The sequence below is a fragment of the Bacillus rossius genome, chromosome 10 (assembly GCF_032445375.1).
Source record: "Bacillus rossius redtenbacheri isolate Brsri chromosome 10, Brsri_v3, whole genome shotgun sequence".
Classification (NCBI taxonomy): Eukaryota; Metazoa; Arthropoda; class Insecta; order Phasmatodea; family Bacillidae; genus Bacillus; species Bacillus rossius.
The window spans coordinates 7,220,324-7,247,690 of record NC_086337.1 but is presented as its reverse complement, the minus strand read 5'-3'; the positions used below and the strand labels follow the sequence as shown (position 1 = coordinate 7,247,690).

General features: G+C 43.0%; 1 protein-coding gene across 1 annotated transcript in view; it reads left to right on the top strand.

Annotated features, from left to right (window-relative positions):
• LOC134535751 (probable phosphorylase b kinase regulatory subunit alpha) overlaps positions 1–27,367 on the top strand; it is a 582,726-nt gene that overhangs the window by 98,919 nt on the left and 456,440 nt on the right. Inside the window, exon 5 of the mRNA XM_063374982.1 lies at positions 19,060–19,251. Within this exon, the coding sequence (XP_063231052.1) occupies positions 19,060–19,251 (192 nt within the window). The remainder of the gene's footprint in view (positions 1–19,059; positions 19,252–27,367) is intronic.

Here is a 27,367-nt window from a genome sequence, read left to right as displayed (position 1 = left end):
CGAGTCTGGGCGGAGCGTTGAGTGAGTTATACTGCGCATGCGCAGCTCAGAGAACAGAGAGAGCCAGCAGGCGGCTACGCCGCACCGTAACAACAGCTGATTGAGTACAATGACCTTTCTCCGCGCACTGCGCGCTATTGACGGTAAATTTACAATTTGCGGCCCTTTTTTTAAACTTTTTTACTGTGGTGCAATGCGTATGTGTAATGTAGCCCGTATTTGTTATAAACGCTGCAGGATGCGACTGTATTTTAATTAACTTTAACGTATTTCTTACTTTTCCCTTTATTTACACTTTCCCGCTTTTTACACTTTTTTACTTTGTCCCCATGAAAAGTGCAAATAAGGGGTTTTGCTATTGCTACATACACATCTCTGGTCGTTTCCTTGTTTATTGTTTGAGAAACGTGGCTATACTACGAGTATAACTTATTGTTACATGTGTCGGGTCCATTTGTTTTTATACTTTAAAAAACAGTACTACTGAACATGTCTTCTAGGAAACGAAAGGCAATTGATGTGAAAATGAAACTTGAAATGTTAAAAGCAGTAGATGATGGAAATAAAAAGACTGATGTGGCTAAAAAGTTCGGTATCTCCAAATCAACATTATCGACAATTCTCACCCAGCGATCCAGTTTGGAAGACAATAAACATTTAATGTCACAAGATCGAAAACGTTTGCGTACCGCCCGCTACGATGCTCTTGAAAAGACGTTGTTCGACTGGTTGATGCATTCACGGGCATCAAACATTCCCATTGGTGGGGACATTCTCCTACAAAAGGCACAGGAAGAGGCCTTAAAATTACAAATTACCGACTTTAAAGCTTCTGGTGGCTGGCTTCACCGATTCAAGGCACGTTGGAATTTAAGTACGCTTAAAGTGTGTGGAGAAGCTGCGGCAGTAAATGTTGAAGTTCAAGACAAGTGGAAGGAAGAACTTGAATTGCTGTTATCAGGATATGATGAAAAAGACATTTTCAATGCCGACGAAGCAGGCATTTTTTACAATCTGCTTCCTGACAGAACACTGGAGGTGAAAGGAGAAACATGCCACGGAGGCAAAAAGAGCAAGGAACGCTTTACTGTGCTGCTGTGTGTTAACAGTAATGGTTCCGAAAAGCTGACACCACTTATTATTGGTAAATATGGAAAACCTAGATGCTTCAAAAACATTAAACATCTTCCTTGCAAGTATAAAAACAACAAAAATTCATGGATGACAGCATCCCTTTTTCAAGAATGGATACAAAGTTTTGATGCCAAGATGGGGGTACAGAACAGAAAAGTTCTGTTGTTTATTGACCACTGTCCTGCCCACAACGTTAACCTTTCACTTAGAAATGTTAAAGTGCTCTTTTTCCCACCCAACTGTACCAGTGCTTTGCAGCCCCTAGATCAAGGGATTATTGCACAAGTTAAAAGGGACTACAAGAAGCAACTTGTGCAATACCTTCTATGGAAGGTGGAGTGTGGGAAAGACTCCAGCGAATTGAAGTGGAACATTCTTCAGGCCATGCACAGGCTGTGTTTGGCCTGGGATAGAGTCAAGCCTTCCACAATTGCGAATTGTTATAGGAAGGCAGGATTTCCTATCAAGACTGAACATCATCACGATGAAGAATCAGATGACTGTGATGAACCTCGTTGGGCTGAAGTTCAGAAAAGGTTTGATGTTCCTCAGTCTTCTTTCGGTGATTTTGTTGGCATAGATAATCACATAGCCACTTGCCTTGCAGTGTCAGAGGAGGTTGGCCAACCGGAAGAGGAGAGCTGGCCACCAAATGAAGATGCTGATGACTGTGACAGTGAAACCGAAGTTAAACGTCCTCGGCGGGAAGAAGTCTGTAATGCACTAAATGTGTTGGAAAGACTCTTTATGACAACTGAAAAGCTTGTACATCACCTGCCCGTCTTAAGAAACATTGAAACAGATGTGGCCAATGAACTTAATAACATTAAAAAACAGTCACGTATACAGGATTTTTTCTTAATAATTTAAAAATGTAAAAAAATTTTCGTAACTTTTAAATTTTATATTTTTGATTTATTACAGCATTTTTGCAAACAGCTTGTCTTGATTCCAAAGGTAGGCTTACTGTTTTGGCAAACAACTTACGTATTTCTGTATAGTACATATACATACTAGTATGTATATGTATGTAGTATGTATCTTGATCCCAAAGTATAGCTGTTAAAGTAATTGATGCTTATACCACTCATATTGGTATTAGATTTTCTACATTGTTAATTTAACAAGATCGAGTTATGTTAAAAAACCCAAATCAGGCAATTATTGTGATTTCGGTATAAAGAACTTTATTATAACAAACTGCCATAATTTTGGGTTCCTTCATGTTCTTTATAATGAAGCTCTACTGTATTAGCAAGTTCATCATCACTTAACGTACACTATAATCGAAAAATTTTAATTTCTAAAAGCTATTATTATTATTGTTTTCTGATTTTGTTTTGACATATATTTGTGTATGTTATCTGATAAGTTAGTTATAATATGTAAAAATAAGAAGGTTTTACGCTTAAAAAAATTGATGAGATTGTTAGGCATGGTCAGGGAATAAAAATGATTTTCCTGGAAAAGTCAGGGAAAAGTCAGGGAATTTATTCTTTACAGTTTGGTAGCCACCCTGATAAGGGTAAATGGTCACACATTTAATGCCGATTTATTGAGTAATAAAATATGGTGCGATACTTCCGGGAGATTTTTTTACAGCGCAGTTATTCTACTCCGCGTTCCCCCCCCCCCCCCCTTATCTTATACGACTTGCACCAGCGCGGCGCTAGCAAGGCTGTTGCAGAATGGGGAGATGGGGAAATCTAAAAATAAACCAGTCAGTTTTTTTTTTCCTAACCTAACTAATTACTAAGTGTATTTGGGAGGGGTCTGGGTAGAGAAGACTCTTAAGTGCGTCTCAGGCCGAAGCCTATACGCTCTAAACATGCAGGTTCTGAACCATGCAGGAGAGGAGCATGCATCATGTGCTAGGAGGGGATTGGCCAGCCATGGCAACGTTTTAGCCATGACTAACTCCCCTCACTGACTATTCTAGACTATAACTAGATAAGATGGGCCCAGGTAAAACCTGCATAGACACAGGAAAAACCCTGGGCACTGACATGCGGGATGCAAAATTTCATGCATTAATTACAAGCAGGTTGGTTACAGGAGCAGAAGGATGGTTCTGGAAGAAGAGTTGGACAGAGTAGAAATGCTACTATGCAAATGGGTGGGAGCTTGGACATTTTGTCCGCATTTGGTTTTGGTGGCACTGGTTGTTTTGGGGGCGACTTTAGTCGTTTCCCGCCAGGCTGCCAGCCAGCCGAATAGTTGAAGAAGTATTATATTATAATTATACGACCGCAGCGCCCAGGTTGCCCCAGTTGCCGCGGTCGTGTGTGTCGACTCATTGTGCTGCCAGCCTGAGCATGTCAATTATCGGCTAGTCCAATGTTGCATATTTGCGCCACAGGACGTGGTCAGGCACATGGTCAGACACCTATTATTCAATAGTGAGGCTGCTCACTGAATATATTTTAATCTAAGGGTCAGTAAATGTCAGGACACATGTGTGTAATTCATTAGAGCCCCGCTGGGCCAAAACGCCACTGGTTTCATTAGAGCCCCGCAGGGCCAAAACGCGACTGGTTTCATTAGAACCTCGCCGGGCCAAAACGCGACTGGTTTCATTAGAACCCCGCTGGGTCAAAAACACGACTAGATTCAGCGAGCGGCGCGACGAGTGTACTGGGGGGGTTGTGGGGGCCTTAATTCCGACACATGATGCTGCCAGCCTGGGCATTTCCGCCGCAAGACGTGGTCAGACACATGGTCAGAATCCTATTGATTAATACTTAATGCTATAATTTAATAACAATATTCTGGAAATAGTAATATTCTTAAAATTAAATTAAACGAGCTGCCAGAAATACGAGTGTCTCTGTGCGTGCTACAGCATAGGCAGAATTTTCTACCCAGTCTGCAAAGCAGTGTTGGGGTCTGGCCTCGGCAGCGCGCGTGCTGCGCTGTGATTGGCCGGGGCCTCCAGCCAATCGCAGGCCACTACGGCGGCCGGTGCGCCAGGAGTGATTTTGGTCGTTTATACTTCTGATCTACATCCGGATCATAGTTTCCTAGAGAAGTAATATGTGGATTCAGACTATTTACGCATTTATCGTAAAAAGTCTGAGTTGTGCGAATGTAAAAGTCTTGCAACGTTTCCGATCTGGTTTCACGATGCAATGCTTCGACAGGGCAGTACACTGGGGCGTCTATGAGGATTCGAATGCATCTATTCTGAATTCGCTGTAATTTTATTAAGTGTGTCTTTGCTGCAGTGGCCCATACAGGGGCTGCATACGTGATTATTGGTCGTATGAGGGCTTTGTAGAGCAGTAGGCCGGTTTTGACTCTGCTGCCACATCGTCTACTCATAACTGGATACAAGGAGCACAGTCTAGTCTGAGCCTGTGCTCGCTTAGTGTCGATGTGATGGCGCCATGTTAATTTCCTGTCCATGTGTACACCTAAGTATTTAACCACATCTTTATGCGGGATGTGTTAGTTGAACAGACTCAGTTGCGGCCTGCGGTCTATTGGCAGGAGGTGTTTACGAGTGAACACAATAGCTTCTGACTTCGTTGTGTTCACTTTAATGCGCCACGTTGTGCACCACGGTTCTATTTCAGTGAGTGCAACTTGCAGCCTAGTCGTGGCCAGCTGTAGGTTGTGTGATCTGCTATATAGGACAGTATCGTCTGCATAGCAGCCTAATTTAACGAGTCTATGTGCGGGGCGTGGCATGTACATTGAATAGAACAGGGCTTAGGATGCTGCCCTGTGGCACTCCTGCTCTAATCTGTTTTAGGTCTGATGTGGCTCCTTCAGTTGATACTCTGAAGGTTCTGCCTGCTAGGTATGATGTGATTAGCTTGACATAGCAGTCAGGGAAATCAGCTTGGTATAATTTATAGAGAAGACCTGCATGAAACACTCTGTCAAAGGCTTTCTCTACGTCTAGGAACGTCGCGAAAACATAGTCTTGCACGTTAAATGCACTAGTAATCTCTTCAGTGAGACGCACTAGCTGGTGAACGGTCGAATGAGCACCGCGAAAGCCGAATTGCTCATTTGGCAGCAAGTTATTTTCGTGTATGTGGCAATTTAGTCGATGCAATATTATGCTTTCGGCTATTTTTGACACAGTACTAAGCAGGCTTATTGGTCTGTAATTTTGGGTCAGTTTTTTATCTTTGCCTGTTTTGTGGAAAACTATTACATTAGCTTCCTTCCACTGGGAGGGGAAAATACTGAGCCTGAGCATTGCATTAATGCATTCAGCTAAATATTCCAGGGCTTCATCTGGGAGCTGTTTGAGAATTATGGCTTGGATGCCGTCATTTCCAGGTGCTTTTCGCGGCTTCATTTTCCTAATAATTTGCTTGATTTCCTGTGCCTGAGTTAATAGAGGCTCAGAAATAGTGGGCTGGCGCAATTTTTCGCGCAATTCGCGGTAAATTTGCGTTGTGTATTGCCTATCGCAAGGCACTATGTTTGGCTGAAAGGCTGTTTCCAGTGTATTTGCGAATGCTTGTGCTTTGTCGAGGGGTTTGATGACTAGGCCATTATTGGTTTGAAGGGGCGGAATTTTTTCAGATTTATTTAAATATCGCTTCGTCATAGTCCAGGCACTCCCGTCCTGAATATTTAAACGAGCGATTTTTGCTTCCCACTGGCTGCTTCGCCACAGTGAAATTTCGTCTGAAATAATTATTTGTAATTCATTGATTCTTTGTTTTGTTTGGATAGTGCGTCGTCGTGTGTATTCACGACGCAGTCTGTTTTTGCGCGATATAAAGTCGCGTATGTATACTGGCAGCTCGTCGTGTACTAACTTAACCTCCTTTTCTGGAATGCACTGGCTTATACCATCCTGGATTTCCGCAGTAAATTTAGTTATTGCTGTGTCTAAACTTTCACTATTATTTATGTCCATGATGTCTGACAAATTTTGCGCGACTTGAGTTTTAAATCCTTCCCAGTCGGCGTGTTTGTAGTCCCGAATTTTACGAGGCGGGTTGGTTTCCGTGTTTGCACTGTTGAAATGTAAGTGAACAGGGAAATGGTCGGACGACATGTCGTGTACGACCTCGAGTTCGAACCCCGAGGTGACACGCTTGTTAAGCACGATGTCTAGTATGTCTGGCAGCTGGTTCAGTCTGCCTGAATCAAATGTGGGCTCAGTAGGAGCATGAACCTGATAGTTTTTATCAAGCTGATGCGCATAGAGAAGCCCGCCATTTGCCGTCGCACGCCTGCAATTCCACTCCAGGTGTTTCGCATTAATGTCACCTACAGCGAGGAAGTTCGGGGCGGCCCCGTACAGGGCATCCAGATCCGCCACACTGAGGGACCTACTTGGTGGAGCATACATTGAAATGAGTTTAATGTTTTGTTGGTTAAGGGGCCCGCCTACCTGGGCACACATAAGGTGTGCAGAGCTTCAGGAAAAACAACGCGATTTCAAAACTACTCAAGATATCGGAGTGGGGCCTATTTACGAATAGCATTTAAGAGTTCTCTGAGGGCCGAAAAGTACTTTTAATTTCGGATTAAGCTTTTAAACTGTATTTTTAGAAGGGTTAAAATGGCTAAAACGCGTGTTTTCAGAGTTAGTTTTAGGCATAAAACAATCAGTACAGATTCTTGAAAGCACTTAAGGGGCTTGCATAGCACCTTTATCTTCATTTCTCCGCCATATAATGTTACGGTCACCGCTCAAATTTCACAGTTATCCTGTGACGACGAGATGAATGCGCGTCAGTTCAGAGACTTGCGCTTAGAGGCTATACCGCGCTGGAAGCACCAGCGAGCGTCGCGCTTATCATCCCGCCTCACTAACACACACACACCCCTGACGAGGCGGGCCCCTTAATGTTTAAGCTTATTCCAACAGCTTCTAAATTTTGAAAAATGGGTAGCTGGCATACAGTATGTTTGATGCTACGGTGAACTACTAGAGCTACTCTGCCCCATCTATTGTGCTCTCTATCGCGCCTATAAACTATATAGTTTAGTATTGTCAGTCGGTTGGTCGGCTGCAAGTGTGTTTCGTTAATCGCAGCTATTTTGATTTTATATTTTTCCAGGTGGTGGATAAATTCAGGTAATTTATGTTTGATTCCACGCGCATTCCAGAAGAGCAGGGAGTGTAAGCTTAACCTATCGGCCGGGGTTGTTACGCAACTCGGGTCCTGTCTAGTGGCTGCCATTGGGCTTGGCAGCCAGTGACTGGACGAAGCCCATCATCGCATGGACTTTTTCTGTTAGGGAAACAGATGGGTCGCACCATATAACCATAAGCTGGCACATTGGGACAATTGTGGCCGCCAGATTTTCATCCGTGTTGAAAGTGCGCGACTGCTCGAGCACTTTCTGGAAGTCAGCCAGGCCCGGTTTCGAGGGTGGCTGTTGTTGGGGCGCGGGCGGTGCAGTTGGCAGCACTGGAGCTGCGTCTACCGCCATGCTCATCTCAGGTGCCGGGGCTACCTGCGGCCGGGAGAGCACGGTCGTGCGCCTCGCCGGGGCTGGCGCAGCCTTGGCTGCCACGAGCTTCTCCTGGGCAGGCTGTCGCGGCCTGTCCGGCCCAGGCTGCTGGGGCCTTTCCTGAGTGGGTCGCGGGGGCTTGCCTTGGCCATTTTTGTGACCCGTCGGGTGTTTCTTAAACCCCTGCTTTCGCTGCCAGGGATTATTCGCAAGCACTGGGTAGTCCAGCTCATTGTAGCTGGGCTCGCAGTGTTGCTCCAGGGGCGCAAACCTGTTACCACCTACCTGCTGCAGGTAGTCGCCGAAGCTCTGGGGAGGAGGGTACCTCGGGGTTCCCCAGGGGTTTTGCCGTGGGGGACCGAAGAAGCCCGGAGGGGCCCGTTGCGACGGTTGCGGCTGGGGCTGCATTGCAGCTTGCTTGTTTGCGCGCAAGTCGCGACGAGACTGCTGCTCGCGCTGCTTGCGCACCTGGGGCGGGAGGTGCCTGCGGGTCTCTTTTTTGTACACCTGGCAGCCCTTGTAATTGGCACAGTGCGCCTCTTTACAGTGCGCGCACTTCTTATACTCTAGGTTGCCCCCATTGGGGCAGTCGGGAGCGCGGTGTGGTCCGCTGCACCACCGGCACACAGGGGCCGCATGGCAGGCCTTGCCAACGTGGTTATAGCGTTGGCAGACGCTACATTGGGAGGGGCCTGAGGGGCGACGGTAGTCGTCGACACGCACAAGCATGCCGGCGAACTCTTTGAGGCCGTAGATGCGCTCAGAGTCGCAGCTCTGAGGCACCTCTATCACTAGTGCATCGCACTTCTCTTGTCGCTGCCTGTTCTCCAGGAACCAGTGGTTCTGGACCGGCAGATTCAGGGTGCTGAATTCCTCCTGGAGGAATTCGGATGGCGTGTGGCGGTGCACCCCGCGCAGCACGAACTTCTTAGGAACTTCGTCCCTCTGAAGGAGGACGGAGTGCTGGGCTCCTATAGCCTGCAGTGCTTTGACTGCCCTGTGGTAATCGGGGACGGAGGCCACATTGACCTGAATTTTGTCACGGCCGCGGTTTTGGCACGTGAATTTCTCTTGCACGGCCTGTTTTAGGGCGGTGTACACCCTCTGGTACTGGTGCCCCTGGTCGAGGAAAACGAACAGGGGCTTTACGCGCGGCGCCCTCTTGGCGGCCTCAGTCGTGGTTGGCTGCTGAGGGCGGGGGGAGGGGCCCGCCTCGTCGTCACTGCCTGCACCGGACACCTCCGTGTGCAGGCGTTTCGCGCGCTTGCCGGTGGCCATTGTCCACCCACTTGTTTGGTCAGAGCTCGGCCCTGAAGGGGCCTCGCTCACTGCCATGTCGACAGTTTCGCTGGTCATTGTCCTGTCTTTTGTTGCCTATAGCTTGGGTACACCCACTGACCGTCCCCCGGGGCTAGTTAGCCGGGTTCGGGCTAGGCTACATGGGATCTAACTCCCCGGGTGTTGCCAAGGTCGTCGGTCATCAACTTTCACTTACGCTGTCAACCTTTACCGCCTGTGCGCATTTAGCACACAGGCACCTTTCTTTATTGCTGGTTAGCACTAAGAAGTGCTAACCACAGCTTGGGCGGTGAGCGCTGGGCTGCACTAGGTGCTAGCCACAGCTGATGCGACGATCTGGTAGAGCAGCTCCGGGACACGTCTGTCCTCCACCGAAGCGCAGTGGGAGTTCCAAGAATCACGGGCGCTTCCAGGAATTCCAGCCGGCCTACGTGACTTCAAACCAGCCAGAGAGGCGAAAGAGTGTGTGCGTGTGCGTGCGTGCGGCCATGTGGCAGTGATAACCGGTTTTCCCTCCCTCCCTCCCTCCCTCCCTCCTTTCCAAACTCACCCACCCTTCCGCTCTCTCTTCCTCCCCCCTTCCTATCACTCTTCCTCCCCCCTACCACTCACTCTTCCTCCCTCCTACCGCTCTCTCTTCCTCCCGTCAAAATTCTTCACATTCCTTCCTTCTCATTCGTTTCACGTGTGAACTGGCACCCTAAACAATTAACGTGTCTATCTTGACAGGTGTTTATGACGCAAAGGCGCTCAATATTTTAATATTATACATTAGAGTTGTTTGTGCGGCGATTTGTAAGTGGCGCTTCAAAGCCGCCGAAAAAAAAACGGAAAACGGACGACGACAATAAAGAATACGATAGTCATAATGATAAAAAAGTGCGGGCACGTGAGTTTATTCAGAACTGGTGTACAGAATTTCAATGGGTTCGGTATGATAATGCTCAGAAAAAAATGTACTGCAAAGTCTGTGAAGTGTATCCCAAACTAGCATTCGAGTCGGCATTGTAAAAGGATGTTCAAGTTTTCGTAAAGAAAACTTGACGTCCCATGCAGCAAGTAGTTGTCACAGGCAGTGTCAAGAATTACAAAATGTGCAAATGTCCACACCAAGTACATCTCTGGCAGAAAAGGCTTTGCAGAGCATAAATAAAGAGGCACTAGCAAAAATGCAGTTACTTTTTCGTACATCTCATGCACTGGCGAAACATGGACGACCATTTACAGACTTTAAGTGGCAATGTGCACTTGATAAACAGAAAGGCCTCGATGTAGGCAATACATACCTTACAGACAAAAAGTGTAAAGAGTTCATGAGTGTAATTGCTGAAACTGAATTGAAATCATTAGAAAATAATTTGAAAAGTGCAAATTATTTTTCTGTGATGTGTGACGAGTCGACCGACAGTGCTGTGCTTGAGCAGGTCATTGTGTATGTGAGGTACGCACTTGAAGGGGAGATCCATACTGACTTTGTAGCAGTCAGGCATGTCAACAGGCCTAATGCTACTCAGATATTTGAGTGCATTTTAACCGTTTTACATGAATATTGTGGTTTTGACAGTGTGAACATGAAGAAACACTTGGTAGGCTTTGCCAGTGATGGTGCAGCTGTAATGAGAGGTTTACGGAATGGTGTACAAGCGAAATTGAAAGAAAACATGCAACCAAATTTAGTTGCTGTTCACTGCATGGCTCACTGTTTGGAGCTCGCTGTAAAATCAGCACTCATCCAACTACCACTACATTCTAAAATTGACATTTTCTTGAGAAAGGTTTATTCATTTTACCATCACAGCCCAGTTCATCACAGTCTTCTAAAGAATCCCTGCGAAACACTTAAGATCAAGTTTTACGCGCCCACAAGAGTTGGAGGAACTCGTTGGATTCCACACTTGAAATCATGTGTCACAAATGTAATCAAAATAATTCCTGCTCTTCACTTGACTGCAACAAATCTACTGCAAGACACCAAATGTGATGCATCCACCAATTCAACATGCAAATTAGGTAAAGAATCTTTACAGAGTTTGGAATTGGTACAGTACCTGCATTTCTTTTGTGACATACTCTGTGCATTGAGTTACTTATCACAGTCTTTCCAGGTCTCAGGTTTGACAATAGCAGAGACAAATTCAACCATACAAGAGACTATTTGCATGTTGCAGAAACTGAGTATCAGTGAAGGTTTTCATTTACGTTCTTGGAGAAAATCAATGGAACCGGACGGAAGACAGCTGAAAGGTATTGCTTTACATTCCTCAAACAAGACTGATGCTATAAATATCATTGTTAGATATCTGGAATCTCGACTCACAGATAAAGACACTAAAATGTCTGAATTACTTGCTGCAACCAATATTTTCAATTTCAAAGCTTGGCCTTCTAATAATGAACAACACGTTGGTGACACATCCATCATTAAGATGTTACATTTTTTTTCAAGATCCCTTGTGAACAATAATGTTCAGTGTGAAATGGTGGAGCCAGAATGGACAGCTCTGAAAATTGTTGTTTACCAGGATTGTACTCCTGTGTACAAAGCCAGTTGGAGGGAAATAAACACAAGACACAAGAACAAATTTGTTAATATTCTTTCACTCGTGGAGCTTGTGTTGTCTCTACCTGCTCACACCGCAGATTGTGAAAGAGGATTTTCTTTGATGAAGTCTACCAAAACGGACTGGCGCAACAAACTTAATGATGATACATTATCATCACTGATGCGTATCCAGATGAAATCAAGTAGTGCCTGTGATTTTGATCCTACCCCGGCTATTGAACTTTGGTTTAATCGTGGTGAGTGAAAGCGCAGACCATTTCAGCCCCCATACAGAAAGTCCGTAGTTAGGCTGCAGCAAGATGAGGAAGATGCATCTGATGACAGTTCATCTGATAGTAGTTCAGACACATTAAACCAGTGATTTAGTGCAAAACACTTAAATCAATATACTCTATTATTAATATTAAAATAGTGTAAAACTGACTTGTTTTGAGTACAGTGATGTTCTTAAGCATATACGTATCAAGTTTATAACCAGTAATTTTTTTAACGTAAGCTGGACAGGTGGAATTAGTTACGGACAGGTAAGTGTCCAATTATACCTGTCCGTTGGACAGTCCAGTTAAATCCTTAAAATCTATCCCTGATTTTAACGTTAGTTGTTATACTTGCAAAACAAATACATTTTAGACTTGTAAACTCTTATTTCTAATAAAGCCATTTAGATTTATCTGTCTTTTAGATATCTCTCATTATCTGTGCTTGTAAATACTGCAGGCCAGTACCTGATTGAGCTGTACCTGCAAGCGGAAATGTGGGGAGAGCCGCCCACCGACACACAAACTGACGGCGGATGCCAAAACCGGAAGATAGAAGTGTACAGATGGGTCCGAAAGTGGTTGGAAGGGGGGAGAAGGAGCTGACACCCACTGCACAATAAACCAAGACGACTTAAGGCCCCCGCCTACCGGGGCACACACACGGTGCGCAGAGCTTCAGGAAAAATGTGATTTCAAAACCACTCAAGATATCCGAGTGGGGTCTGCTTACGAAAAGCATTTAAGAGTTTGCCGAGGACCAAAAAATACATTTGAATTCGGATTAAATTTTTTAACTGTATTTTTAGAAGAGTTAAAATGGCTAAAACACATGTTTTCAGAGTAATTTTTAGACGTAAAATAACCAGTACAGATTTTTGAAAGCACTTAAGGGACTTGCATTACACCTTTATCTTCATTTCTCGGCCATATAATGACACGGTAACCGCTCAAATTTTACAGTTATCCTGTGACAACGAGAAGACTGTGCATCAGTTCAGAGCCTTGCGCTTAGAGTCTACACCGTGCTAGAAATACCAACGAGCGTCGCGCTTATCATCCCGCCTCACTAACACACATACACCTCTGACGAGGTGGGCCCCTTAAATACTAAAATACTATATGCAGGCAATTCGTGAGGCAAACAGAAAATTTGTTGGTAAAAAAAATTGCAAATAATAGCTTTACTTTCCAATACTATGGGTAGGTCAGTCGTCACACCATGACAATGACGAAGATGCCAATTTTGGTGAGAGATAATCCAGGGATAGAAAAAGAGATGCACTACACTACATGTTCAGAAAGTAGCAGTCTGGGATCGCTCTCCCGTTCGTTTGAGAACTACATCCTGAAGAAATTGACCATTCAAACAAAACTTAGATCAACTCGTGCACAGACGAAGGCTAGTGGAGACAGGCCCGAGAACACAATTACCTGTCTTGCTGCCTTGTACGGGAACAATGCCCGGGAGAGCACAAGTTTCTAGTCCTTGCTACAAGATGGCATAGGAGGCTCCATCCACCAAAAGGAGCCTCAAGATTAAAAGATCTGTTACGTTTGTGGGGATGGGGGGTTTGCCTGGCAACGAAATGGCAGGTGACACCGAGGCCTAGAGAGGAGAGGGGAATCATGCTGACATTGTGGCGAGTAAAGATCAGGTGGGTGGGAGGCGGGAGGAACGCTGGCGATGCTGGGAAAAGTGCTTACAAAGGCTGAATTCAAGGCGCTATGCATATCTAACGCGATGGAAACAGTAGCTCGGATGAAACGAAAGGTAAAGCGCCTGCGCTGAGCGCACAAAGTCGTCATGATGGCAGATGAGGAATATCCATCACACTGTTAATGTGGTGCTACCAGCGGCATAGCCCAGTATTGATTGAAGTGGGTGGACTGACTACCTAATAATACAGGGGTCTATGGATGGCCCCAACGTCAATTTGAAATTTTTCAAATGTCTCCAAGAACACATCAGATCCACCACAAGCAATGAAACTTTCACATTACATTAAATAATAAGGGTCCAATACATTTAAGAAAATAACTAATATTAGAAGTGAGTTCTCGAACACTGATCAAAAGTAGAAATAATTTGAAACATGGATAATGTCAAGAAAACCAATAATTTGTTGAATAAGGGAAAGCTCTGAAACTCATCTAATGATATGTACCTCATTTCCTCCATGTATTTCTTCTTTAATAAATACTTAAAATTTATATTAAAGAAAAAATTATTGTATGTTAAACTACTCATATAACACCAATATTCAAGCCATGCCAAAAATACAAAAAAAAAAAAAAATTAAATTTGGCCCTCAACCCCATTCAGCTGCCGTGTCAGCACTCCTCGCCATCCCACCACCTGCGCTGGCCCACCCCGTCCCCCCACTGAGGCCCTGGCCTTCCTCGCCTTGCCTCGTTTCTTTAAGCAGTGGCAGGTCAACAACCTCGGCACTTGAAGAAACCTGTCCATAATACAGCATAGCCATGCGACATTGTCAAGCTTTGAATAAGCCTTGTGCTATGATTTTTCAAGTCACATTTTGCGTAATATTGTGCACAGTTTACTTGTAAATAAGGTATAAGTCCTGCCAAAAACAGAAAAAATAGCAAGATGAGTAAACTAAAGTTTTCATAATTACCTTTACCATATAAAATTTTTACTATAGTGCTCAACAAAAATGGAACTGAATTAGCTCCTCATATTGCTGTATCAGTTACATCATGTCTCATGCAATCAGGTCAATGAATGGCTAATGGTTTATTTTTGTTGTGTATTCGTCAGATGTTAATGCTACGAATGAGGGAATTGGTGTATAGATAGAACAGCCTCACAAAGGGTACGAATGCAAGCAGATGTTTTGTCAAAACATATATCGTAACAGCGTACTTTGTGCTGCAAAGGTTTTGACGGCCATGTTTGTTACTGTTTTGAAACAGTTGTCTAAAAGTTATACTATACATACAGTTTAAGAGTGTAAAACGTAACTTTTATTACATTATTTTTTTCCTGAAATGAACATTTTATGTAGGATGCATCTATAAATGCAAATGTTTTGATTACTTAACTTAGAGATGTATGGAAGTGATCAAGGGAATAATTATTTAAACATTATAAATGGGAAATCATATTATGTGGTAACGTGTTATTGTACCTACCTAAAGAACACATACATAATTTCAGCTTAAAAAAATTATAATTCTTTTATTTATTCAAATATATGATGTATGTGAACTGGAATTGGGTCATAAATCTATTATCAAGCATCAGTGTGGTGAGTGTGACTCCTGGTGTTTTAATGAAATACAGTGAAATTCAACAATATCACTCCACACTTGGAAACATAGTCTTAACGTTTGTCCAGTTTCAACCCATTGATGTTGTAAACATGTAGCTTTACACGAGGTGACCTGCTGTTCTCTGGACACTCTGTGAATGGCGTGTACGAGGAAGCAAGGAAGCAAGGACTCGAAGCAGCAGGAAGCTGGGGAAGACTTGCTTGGAGTGGGTGAGACTGAGACGATGTGTGCTCAGGACTACGGGATGTGGGAGCCGAGTGGCTGAGACTGTGATGATGTGTGCTCAGGACTACGGGATGTGGGAGCAGAGTGGCCGAGACTGTGATGATGTGTGCTCAGGACTACGGGATGTGGGAGCAGAGTGGCTGAGACAGTGATGATGTGTGCTCAGGACTACGGGATGTGGGAGCCGAGTGGCTGAGACTGTGATGATGTGTGCTCAGGACTACGGGATGTGGGAGCAGAGTGGCTGAGACTGTGATGATGTGTGCTCAGGACTATGGGATGTGGGAGCCGAGTGGCTGAGACTGAGACTATGTGTGCTCAGGACTACGGGATGTGGGAGCAGAGTGGCTGAGACTGTGATGATGTGTGCTCAGGACTATGGGATGTGGGAGCAGAGTGGCTGAGACAGTGATGATGTGTGCTCAGGACTATGGGATGTGGGAGCCGAGTGGCTGAGACTGTGATGATGTGTGCTCAGGACTACGGGATGTGGGAGCAGAGTGGCTGAGACAGTGATGATGTGTGCTCAGGACTACGGGATGTGGGAGCCGAGTGGCTGAGACTGTGATGATGTGTGCTCAGGACTACGGGATGTGGGAGCAGAGTGGCTGAGACTGTGATGATGTGTGCTCAGGACTATGGGATGTGGGAGCCGAGTGGCTGAGACTGAGACTATGTGTGCTCAGGACTATGGGATGTGGGAGCCGAGTGGCTGAGACTGAGACGATGTGTGCTCAGGACTATGGGATGTGGGAGCCGAGTGGCTGAGACTGTGACGATGTGTGCACAGGACTATAGGACGTGGGAGCAGACTGGCTGAGACTGTGATTATGTGTGCTCAGGACTACTGATGTGGGAGCAGAGTGGCTGAGACTGTGATGATGTGTGCTCAGGACTACGGGATGTGGGAGCAGAGTGGCTGAGACTGAGATGATGTGTGCTCAGGTCTACGGGATGTGGGAGCCGAGTGGCTGAGACTGTGATGATGTGTGCTCAGGACTACGGAATGTGGGAGCAGAGTGGCTGAGACTGTGATGATGTGTGCTCAGGACTACGGGATGTGGGAGCAGAGTGGCTGAGACTGTGATGATGTGTGCTCAGGACTATGGGATGTGGGAGCCGAGTGGCTGAGACTGAGACTATGTGTGCTCAGGACTATGGGATGTGGGAGCCGAGTGGCTGAGACTGAGACGATGTGTGCTCAGGACTACGGGATGTGGGAGCCGAGTGGCTGAGACTGTGACGATGTGTGCACAGGACTATGGGACGTGGGAGCAGACTGGCTGAGACTGTGATTATGTGTGCTCAGGACTACTGATGTGGGAGCAGAGTGGCTGAGACTGTGATGATGTGTGCTCAGGACTACGGGATGTGGGAGCAGAGTGGCTGAGACTGAGATGATGTGTGCTCAGGTCTACGGGATGTGGGAGCCGAGTGGCTGAGACTGTGATGATGTGTGCTCAGGACTACGGAATGTGGGAGCAGAGTGGCTGAGACTGTGATGATGTGTGCTCAGGACTACGGGATGTGGGAGCAGAGTGGCTGAGACTGTGATGATGTGTGCTCAGGACTATGGGATGTGGGAGCCGAGTGGCTGAGACTGAGACTATGTGTGCTCAGGACTATGGGATGTGGGAGCCGAGTGGCTGAGACTGAGACGATGTGTGCTCAGGACTATGGGATGTGGGAGCCGAGTGGCTGAGACTGTGATGATGTGTGCTCAGGACTATGGGACGTGGGAGCAGAGTGGCTGAGACTGTGATGATGTGTGCTCAGGACTATGGGATGTGGGAGCCGAGTGGCTGAGACTGAGACGATGTGTGCTCAGGACTACGGGATGTGGGAGCAGAGTGGCTGAGACTGTGATGATGTGTGCTCAGGACTATGGGACGTGGGAGCAGAGTGGCTGAGACTGTGATGATGTGTGCTCAGGACTATGGGATGTGGGAGCCGAGTGGCTGAGACTGAGACTATGTGTGCTCAGGACTATGGGATGTGGGAGCCGAGTGGCTGAGACTGAGACTATGTGTGCTCAGGACTATGGGATGTGGGAGCCGAGTGGCTGAGACTGAGACGATGTGTGCTCAGGACTATGGGATGTGGGAGCCGAGTGGCTGAGACTGTGACGATGTGTGCACAGGACTATGGGACGTGGGAGCAGACTGGCTGAGACTGTGATTATGTGTGCTCAGGACTACTGATGTGGGAGCAGAGTGGCTGAGACTGTGATGATGTGTGCTCAGGACTACGGGATGTGGGAGCAGAGTGGCTGAGACTGAGATGATGTGTGCTCAGGTCTACGGGATGTGGGAGCCGAGTGGCTGAGACTGTGATGATGTGTGCTCAGGACTACGGAATGTGGGAGCAGAGTGGCTGAGACTGTGATGATGTGTGCTCAGGACTACGGGATGTGGGAGCAGAGTGGCTGAGACTGTGATGATGTGTGCTCAGGACTATGGGATGTGGGAGCCGAGTGGCTGAGACTGAGACTATGTGTGCTCAGGACTATGGGATGTGGGAGCCGAGTGGCTGAGACTGAGACGATGTGTGCTCAGGACTATGGGATGTGGGAGCCGAGTGGCTGAGACTGTGACGATGTGTGCACAGGACTATGGGACGTGGGAGCAGACTGGCTGAGACTGTGATTATGTGTGCTCAGGACTACTGATGTGGGAGCAGAGTGGCTGAGACTGTGATGATGTGTGCTCAGGACTACGGGATGTGGGAGCAGAGTGGCTGAGACTGAGATGATGTGTGCTCAGGTCTACGGGATGTGGGAGCCGAGTGGCTGAGACTGTGATGATGTGTGCTCAGGACTACGGAATGTGGGAGCAGAGTGGCTGAGACTGTGATGATGTGTGCTCAGGACTACGGGATGTGGGAGCAGAGTGGCTGAGACTGTGATGATGTGTGCTCAGGACTATGGGATGTGGGAGCCGAGTGGCTGAGACTGTGACGATGTGTGCACAGGACTATGGGACGTGGGAGCAGACTGGCTGAGACTGTGATGATGTGTGCTCAGGACTACGGGATGTGGGAGCAGAGTGGCTGAGACTGTGATGATGTGTGCTCAGGACTACGGGATGTGGGAGCAGAGTGGCTGAGACTGTGATGATGTGTGCTCAGGACTACGGGATGTGGGAGCCGAGTGGCTGAGACTGATATGATATGTGCCCAGGACTATCGTATGTGGGTGCAAAGTGGCTGAGAATGTGATAATGTGTGCACAGGACTATGGGACGTGGGAGCAGAGTGGCTGAGACTGTGATGATGTGTGCACAAGACTATGGGACGTGGGAGCAGAGTGGCTGAGACTGTGATGATTTGTGCTCAGGACTACGGTATGTGGTAGCCGAGTGGCTGAGACTGAGATGATGTGTGCTCAGGACTACCGTATGTGGGAGCAGAGTGGCTGAGACTGTGATGATGTGTGCTCAGGACTACGGGATGTGGGAGCAGAGTGGCTGAGAATATGATGATGTGTGCTCAGGACTACGGGATGTGGGAGCAGAGTGGCTGAGACTGTGATGACGTGTGCACAGGACTATGGGATGTTGGAGCAGAGTGGCTAAGACTGTGATGATGTGTGCTCAGGACTACGAGATGTGGGAGCAGAGTTATTGAGACTGAGATGGTGTGTTAAGGACTACGGGATGTGGGAGCAGAGTTATTGAGACTGTGATGATGTGTGCTTAGGACTATGGGATGTGGGAGCAGAGTGGCTGAAACTGTGATGATGTGTGCTCAGGACTACGGGATGTGGGAGCAGAGTGGCTGAGACTGTGATGGTGTGTGCTCAGGACTACGGGATGTGGGAGCAGAGTGCCCGAGACTGAGACATGGTGTGCACAGGACTACGGGATGTGGGAGCGTGGAGACAAGACGAACCACGGCCTGCCTGAGCTGAACGCCAGCTCCATCGGCATGGCGAAGGCAGCGCTGGAGGCCATGAACGAGCTGGACCTGTTCGGGGCGCGCGGCGGCCCCTCTTCCGTCATCCATGTGCTGGCCGACGAGGCGCAGAAGTGCCAGGCCGTGCTGCAGGTTAGCCGACCGTGCTCTTCCTCTACTCCCAAGGCTCGCAACTTGTCAGCCGAGTCACGATACTAGTGCTCTAGCATTTCCATTACTCAAGTGCTCAGCAGTTCTAGCAGATAACAGAACTGGGTAATTTATACAATAATGCATGCATGTTTTTCCATCTTTACGGGGGTGTACCAAAGTGGACCATTGCAGTTGCCAGAGCACACTGGCTTCTCTTCTCCTATCAGTAGAGACCGGAAAAATTCGCGAATTTATTTCGCGATAGGCTATAATACAAATAGTTATACCTCAGTGATGCCTCTGCTATTGGCTCACAACTCACCTGGATGACTCTGGGCCAATGAGTAAACACCCAACCAAACCTTTATCGAATCACAGGCTGCTACGTTGGGACGTCTCACAAGACACCAGCCAATGAGTGGGTGATATTTGACCGAGTGTACGCAGAACTATGGAGTTCATCCTGGAGGTCATTAAACCCGCGAATTTTTCCGGTCCCTACCTATCAGTGCTGTTTGACTTCTAGCTGATTATACTTTTCTCGTAATGATTGTTTTTAAGCTTTATGTATTATCCACTGCCTCACGGATCGGTATTGAATGATTGCAGTTGTGCCCGGTGCCAATCAGTGATTTTGTGCACTGATACACGAGACTATCTCAGGGGGGATATTTGCCACGTGGCTGGAGGCAGCGGTACGTCGGCAGAGTCAACTTCTTGTGCCCTTACTGGCCGTCTCAGGCGCCACACACACACAGTAATTACTCACTACAGGAATGTTCAGAACGTACAGAAAGAGACTAGGAAGTACACTCTCGGTGTTTATTTTACAAACCACTCTCGTACATGGTTCTGCCCTAATAGCTGACCTGTCCGGTGCATTAGGGAAGCTCATCTGGCACGCGTCGAATTGCTGTCGAAGGCTCCACGTGTCCCGGCGCCTGCGTCCCTCCCGGAGGGTTGAGTTCTACTGATGAGGCCGCAGGCTGCTCGCAGCTGCCCGGCCCATTCCCACGCGAATTCCGCGCGCCAAAACCGAAAGACTGGACAGGTCAGCTAGTTTGGCGTAATTGCACAGTGAACAATTTTGAGCAGACAAAATAAGCTTTCCATGGTTTTTAAAAGTATTACTTTCAATTGTTACCGAATTTATATCAATAAATCGGCGAAGCTTTCCCTCGTCTTGCATCGATAGCGCCGTCTCACGTCTACCGATATAACGTTACGGCGCAGGCCGGTCGGCATACTGCACTGCACAAGTCGACACCACGACAATGGGCAGTAATGGCCTAAGTGACCAGAGGGAGCCCCAACAGGTTTTAATCAAGCTGTTTGTTTTGGCCTTAGATCCAGAGGAATATTTCTTGGTATCTCTCTTTAAAATTTATCCTCTGTTTTGAAAATACATTTTGTAAGTATGTCTTTAGAAATGAAACATTTTTGCTATAAGGATTTTTTGAATGCGAGAACTAAATATTTAGTCACTTATTATCTTCATCATATCAAGAATTTGTGTGAACTGCTGGTGTCAAAGAGCAGACCTTGCAGGTTCATAGAAATGTAAAGAAGTAATCAACATAACTGTAAATATATAAAATTAAGGCTAAGTTACCCAACTGTGCTTTGAAATTTATCTCCAATATTAACTTTGCTATTTTGTTACAGTTCTAAACAGAGAACCTACATTACATGTATGTGTTTATGAAATTATATACCTTATTGGTTTTAGTGAACTGCGGGTATGCGAGGGCTTCCTAACTTGTTTCTTGAGCGTGAAAAAGAAAGAAATTACCATTGCTGTATGAGAAAAAAGGAAAAAAAAAATGTGGCACACACTCCAGGCCATCCACACCTCCCCACCCCACCCCTCACCCTGCTCAGTTTTGTTTGCTGTCAGCGCCCATGTTGTATGATGTCGTGGTTGCCATTTCATAACGTTGTCTCATACCTCAGAACTGTCCAGCTTGCTATCTATAGCTAGTTTGCACTTAAATGAATATTTCCAGGTCTTTTTTTACTGTCCTGTCATGTGCCTAAATAGCTTTGTCGAGAGCCTAGTGATTGGTGGACAGGCATTTGGCAAGATGAAGCTGTTAAGGCTAAGATCCTTAGTTTTGCAGTCACCAAGAAAATTATTTCTGCCATGAATATCGTAGTAGATAAAAAAAATATAAACGGCAGAATTGTAAACAAAACTTTAAATTTTGTAAATATGATGATTAAAATTTTCTCAAAAAATGCTTTCTTATTTAATTTTAATTTTGAAATTTTCAAAACTAAATATTAGGTATATATTTAAACGGTACATACCTGTTACTTTGCACACAACTTAAAGGAGGTACAATGAACAATTCTGCCGTATAATTTTTTTAATACAACGTACAGAATTTAAATAATCTGAGTACAAAATATTGTGATTTAACTGTCACTTGCCGCACATGAAAGGAACGAGTTCAACAGTTTGCCGCTAGAGCTCCGATTAGTTCAGAGTTTACTCACTAGATGCCTCGAACATCGCAAGAGTTCAGGCGGGAATATTACCGCTTCGAAATTGTCAAAACACAACACTAGTATCATCAATAGTAATCAATGAATTGAAAACCGTCTCACGTTGTCGACAATTTCTATAGATATATTTGTCAGCTTCTCAGTGATGTAAATTATAATTAATATGCTTCACTTGTCGTGACAAATTTATTCATAGAATATTTTTGATTTAAAATCATCTAACTACAATTACTGAATTGTTTTAGTAGATAGAGATTTATTATAATAGTTGGGCGCCTTAAAAAAACTTATTTTGGAAATATTAAAGTGCTAAATATAATATCTAACGTCTAACCTGTTTCGTTTACGGGCATCTACGTGAACGTCGCAAATTACATTTATTACAACATTATTTCACATATTATCTTAGTGACTTCATTATGTATTTTGATATGACTCTTTACCGTAACACATGAATGAATCCTGCAATCACGGTGTATTAAAATAATAGCAAAATGGTTTCATATAATAATATAACTTCCAAAATCAATTTAAATTATTATTTATACTTCTATTCAAGAAGACAAATATATAATGTTTAAGATTTTATTAGAATATTTCAATAATTGTAAAAAAATTGATTTGCAAAATGACAATGATTTTGTATAAATTTATTTAATTATATTTCTTTAGTTATAATTTATTTAATTATGTTTCTTTAATTATATTTGTACCTCGACTTTAGCTCTGGTAGTATGGGCTATACCTCTGGGTGTAATGTTACATAAATGAGTTATGATCAAAATATTAATAGATGTTTAAAAAAAATTAGTAACTGAAGGACCAGCCGCATATGGCAACTTCCTCCCATAATGATTTAGGGACAATCTCTCGATGCTGTCGTTCAAGTATGGTTAACTAAAGGTCGTTTAAAATTACCTTTGGTTTTTAACAATGGATTTTTCACTACCCAAGCATTTATTGTATCACTAACCTTGAGCATTTTCATTAGTTACACAAGTTCGTTAGAAACGCAATTACAAGGCAGTGGCGATTCTTTTTTTTTTTTTTTTTTTTGCTTCTGGGGTCATGTAAAATTATGTTTTAAAACAAATATTGGTCAAAAAGAATTATATATTTTTCAATTTAACTTCCGCTACATTATTTGCAACTATAAATGATCATAGAAACATAAGTTCCATGTGCGCGCACACACGCACGCATATGTATACATGTAAATACTTTTGAACAAGTGAAATGAGGAGTTTTAGCAAATAAACATTCAGGTAATTTTCCAAAATACAATTTTAAAGACCTTTATACTGTGTTCTTACATTTGCAGTTAGATTTATTTAAATTCTTTGGCAAATATTACAATTTAAAAACTTTTTTAAGTATGTCCCGTAATTTTTTTAGGTAATTTTATTTGTGTTACAAGAAACCGAAGACCTTGCTGAAGTAAAATTATTATGTATATAAAATGTGTTGAAATGGGTGTGTAATACTTCGATGAAATTGATACAGAATTATATGAAATAAATTTCTATTGTTTTACCAGCCTTTGAGCTATCTAGTTTACGTGAAATTGTTATAATTAAACTTTAGGGCCTAAATTTTGAATTGCTCGAATATGCAAAAAGTAGTTCCTTCGCTCACATACTGGCCAATACAAATTCCAACCCACTGCCAAAAGGGCTGGAAACTTGAAATTTGGGTCGCAGCCTCAATGAGGAAATTCGGGAAAGTACCAATATTTATTTTATAATTATTAAAAAAATAAAATTAAGAAATAGGCACGCATCTTTAAAATCGGTGTATACCTTCTTTCGGAAGAACGTTGTTGCAGAAATTATTGTTTACTTCTCATGCTTGTACAAATTGAACAGTACTGTAAATGTATTTGAAGACATAAGCAATAATAAGTTATTAGCTGATATTGAATACAAACAATTTTTTTCGTGACTAAAAAAAATAAGGTTCTCTGCTTGGCGAGTGATAAAATTATACTAATGTCAAAAATATGTTATCGGGAAAAATAAATGAAGTTATTTTATACCACTGATTCACTACCCATAAAATCAAACTGCAAAGTCATTGCAACTGGTATCTCACACAAGAAATATAAAACATATTCGTGCTTCGTTTTGTATAAAAATAAAACACATCATATAATATCGGGAGACAGCCTTGAAAATCGTGCATATCACCAACATGGCCAATCAGACTCATAGTAATGTTTATGATGGCAATATTTTCGGGGTAGTTTTACGCTCAAAATTAATACAAAACCAAATCAGCAATCCTTGTATGATAATTTATAATACTACAAAAAATCTTCCATTTTCTTCGAATTGTTTTGAGCACTAAAATATTGATTTACTTTTGGCCCAGATTTTATTTGAAGATACTCTGTACAGTTCCGCTTGTTTGCATTGTTTATTTATCAGGTTTAAATCATGGCCAAATTAATTGAACTGTAACACAAATTATTTATATATGTGTGTCTGGTTTGGAATCAGTATGATGTACTGAAAAACTATGTCCTATCAGTGTAATGAATGGTTGTACCCTTATAAGCGTTGAATATTTATGAAAATTTTATTTCTTTGGTTTTTAAAGCCGCAGACTTGTATTTTATTTATTTCATTTAGACAACAACATGCGTCCGTGTTTTCTACATGGCACGCTCTGTAATATTTTGAATGTTATAGTAATTTTGGCTTTTTAAAATCTGTGATTTATGTGCAGTAGAGTAATTTGTAATTTTTTATAATTTCTTTTCATATTTTTAATGATCCATTTGCTAATAGTATATACACTTCTCCATTTATTATAATAAACACATATTACATTATTGGAATTCGTTCAGAATGGGTATCACAAGACAACAAAAACTATTCCCCTGCATAAGAAAGGTGATAATACCAGTAAAGAAAATTATCGTCCGAGAGCAATTACGTCTTATATCTAGGGACACCTGTATTTCGCGAATACATTTCGTGTCAAGGTATTTTACAAAACACTGTAGATTTTTCTTGTAATTATTGGCTGTGGTCGGTGAAGGCTGTTTTCCCGCACTCGACGGGGCCAATGAGGACTTTGTTACCGTACTGCTGCACGCCCGCAATTCGCCAAACCTCTAAGGAAAAAGCTACAGTTATGTGTGAAATAGCCTGACACGAGATGTATTCGCGAAATACAGGTGTCCTTACTTATATCGAAAAATATTTGATCATTGTATGATAATTTTAAGTATGAAAAGTAAAACATATTTTCAAATTTAATACATGGTTTTTCATCAACTCTTAAGTACTAAAACACATACTGCTTATTTTCTACAAAATAAATCTATACACGGCAACTGATTATGAATCAATTGAGTTTTTTTTATAAAGCATTTAAGGCCTTGATTGTTTAAATATAATTTTGGATAAATTAACTAAACTAGGAATACTATCAAATGCACAAAAATAGAAGAGTTTGATCTTAATAATATAAAGCATAATCTATCTATTTAGCACAGCCTGAATAATTCATTCCCCATTGTCAAGACTAAAATTAAAAAAACCGCGAAAGAAGCAGTATAAAATAACTATCTCATTATCTTTGCGGGTGACTCAAACATCATACAAACAAAACGAAATATTCTTAAACGCAAGAAAGCATATTTTAAACACTGTAAATAACTTAGATATTAAATCAAATGATAATTATCAGTCTGTAAAATTTAGTTAACGATGAGTTGGAAACAACATCAAACATATATCATATGTGTTACTACCAACAGAGAACTCTCACAAACAATACAATTCCTTTCTGCGCAACCTGCAAGCTCCGGTACCTTCTGTAAAAACAATATATATTTAAAACTTTTCCGGAAGTCGTACCATGGTAACGACTGAAATATGAAGCCTTACTTCTAAATCTACTTAGCTAGAGAACAAATTGTATTACATTATTTTCATAAAATTAACACCTACATACAAACAGAACTAAGCTCTTTCATTAATTTTTTTTTTAGTTACGTGATTTTTTTTTAAGTTATAAAGGAATCCAACTTGAACAGTAAAAAAGAAAGGCTTTTAATGAACAAACAAAGTCATTATAGATAACTGTTCAAACCATTTAAGATTCATCCTGTTACATAATTTTTTATATTTATATACATCTAATGTATAAACAAATCTGAAAAAAAAAGGCAATAAATTCCGATTGACTTCATTATCGAACTAGAATAAAACACAAAATACACTTGCAGAGAACCAACAAATATATTGCGTAAGTGTTTCTGCAATGGAAATAAACTTTAAAATTGCCTTTATTATTTCAAAAAAATAATTTAAAACTCCAAGCAAATGTAAGAACACGTCTTCTAGATATAATGGAAGATTATAATGCCGTGTCCGAATTCGCCTGAAGAATATACTTGTAGATACTTTGGAAGTGACTTCGCAAGGCTGTCAAAAATGGACGTGAAGTATGCTATGCAATACGCAAGTAAATGAATCTGTGTAATTCTCGCGTACTTCCAGTTGAAAATACGTTTTCATTTGAAAAATGTTTGGTCATTTTTATGTATCATTTAAATAATTTAAGAGATTGTAAAATAAATATAATTTATTTTGTATTTGACTGGTATAAATAAATAAATTGACAAAATTAATTTATGGATGTTTAAAACGAAGTTTCAACAAACACATGTACATATTTAGCCTATCGATCGTTACTACAAAACAAAAGTACAACAATAATGTAAGTTGCCGTAAATTCACGTGACAGCGATGAAGTGTTAAAAAAAAGGACTAATTTCACATGCGTTTAAAAATAAAATCTAAAAATCTTTTTCGGCTGGCTAAACATTGAACCTATCCGGATTCGTCAAAGGCAAGCTGGACAGAGTGGCAAAGGGATTGGAAATCTAATACTCGCCGAGGCAGAGTACACTCTTCCCCCACCCCCCTTTCCCTGACCGGTCGTAAACATGACTCCCCGCTGGGCGATAAGAATTCTGAGAACAGCGTCCTCTTTCCCACCCCCCTCCTTTTTCCAACACGTCGCTACATCGTTCAACCGTACTGCTAGTGCGCTCTGTTGAGGACGTAGATAACTACGCGTGTCTTTGCCCGCTCGCTAGAAACTCAGGATCTTAGCCTTAAATTGTTGTAAAATGGTTGCTACTATGCTAAATCTTATTCTAATTAACATAAATATAAATATACCAAGTATTGATGTAACCAACTTAAATTGTAGAATGCTAAATTGAGGAAACTTTTTCTGTATATGCTGCATATGTATCTAAGAGTGAACATGTTCTTCCATTCCCAGGTGGATGGTGGGTTGATTGGTTTTGAATGTGTTTAGACAAGCCTGAATGGACTGTAAGCGGTGCGGTGTGGAGATATATAAATTAATATACATACAAAGACAAACATATAAAAAATTTCATTAATCAAGTACAGAAACAGAAGTTTAAAAATAATTGGCAAAGTACTTTTTTTATTTTGTGTTAGAAAAATTTTAAATTTTATAAAACATATTATACAACCATAGACAACACTTAAATTGTAAAAATTTATGGAATTAAATGTTTTGTGGTGAAAAAAACCACAGCTACTAACATTGAATGAAG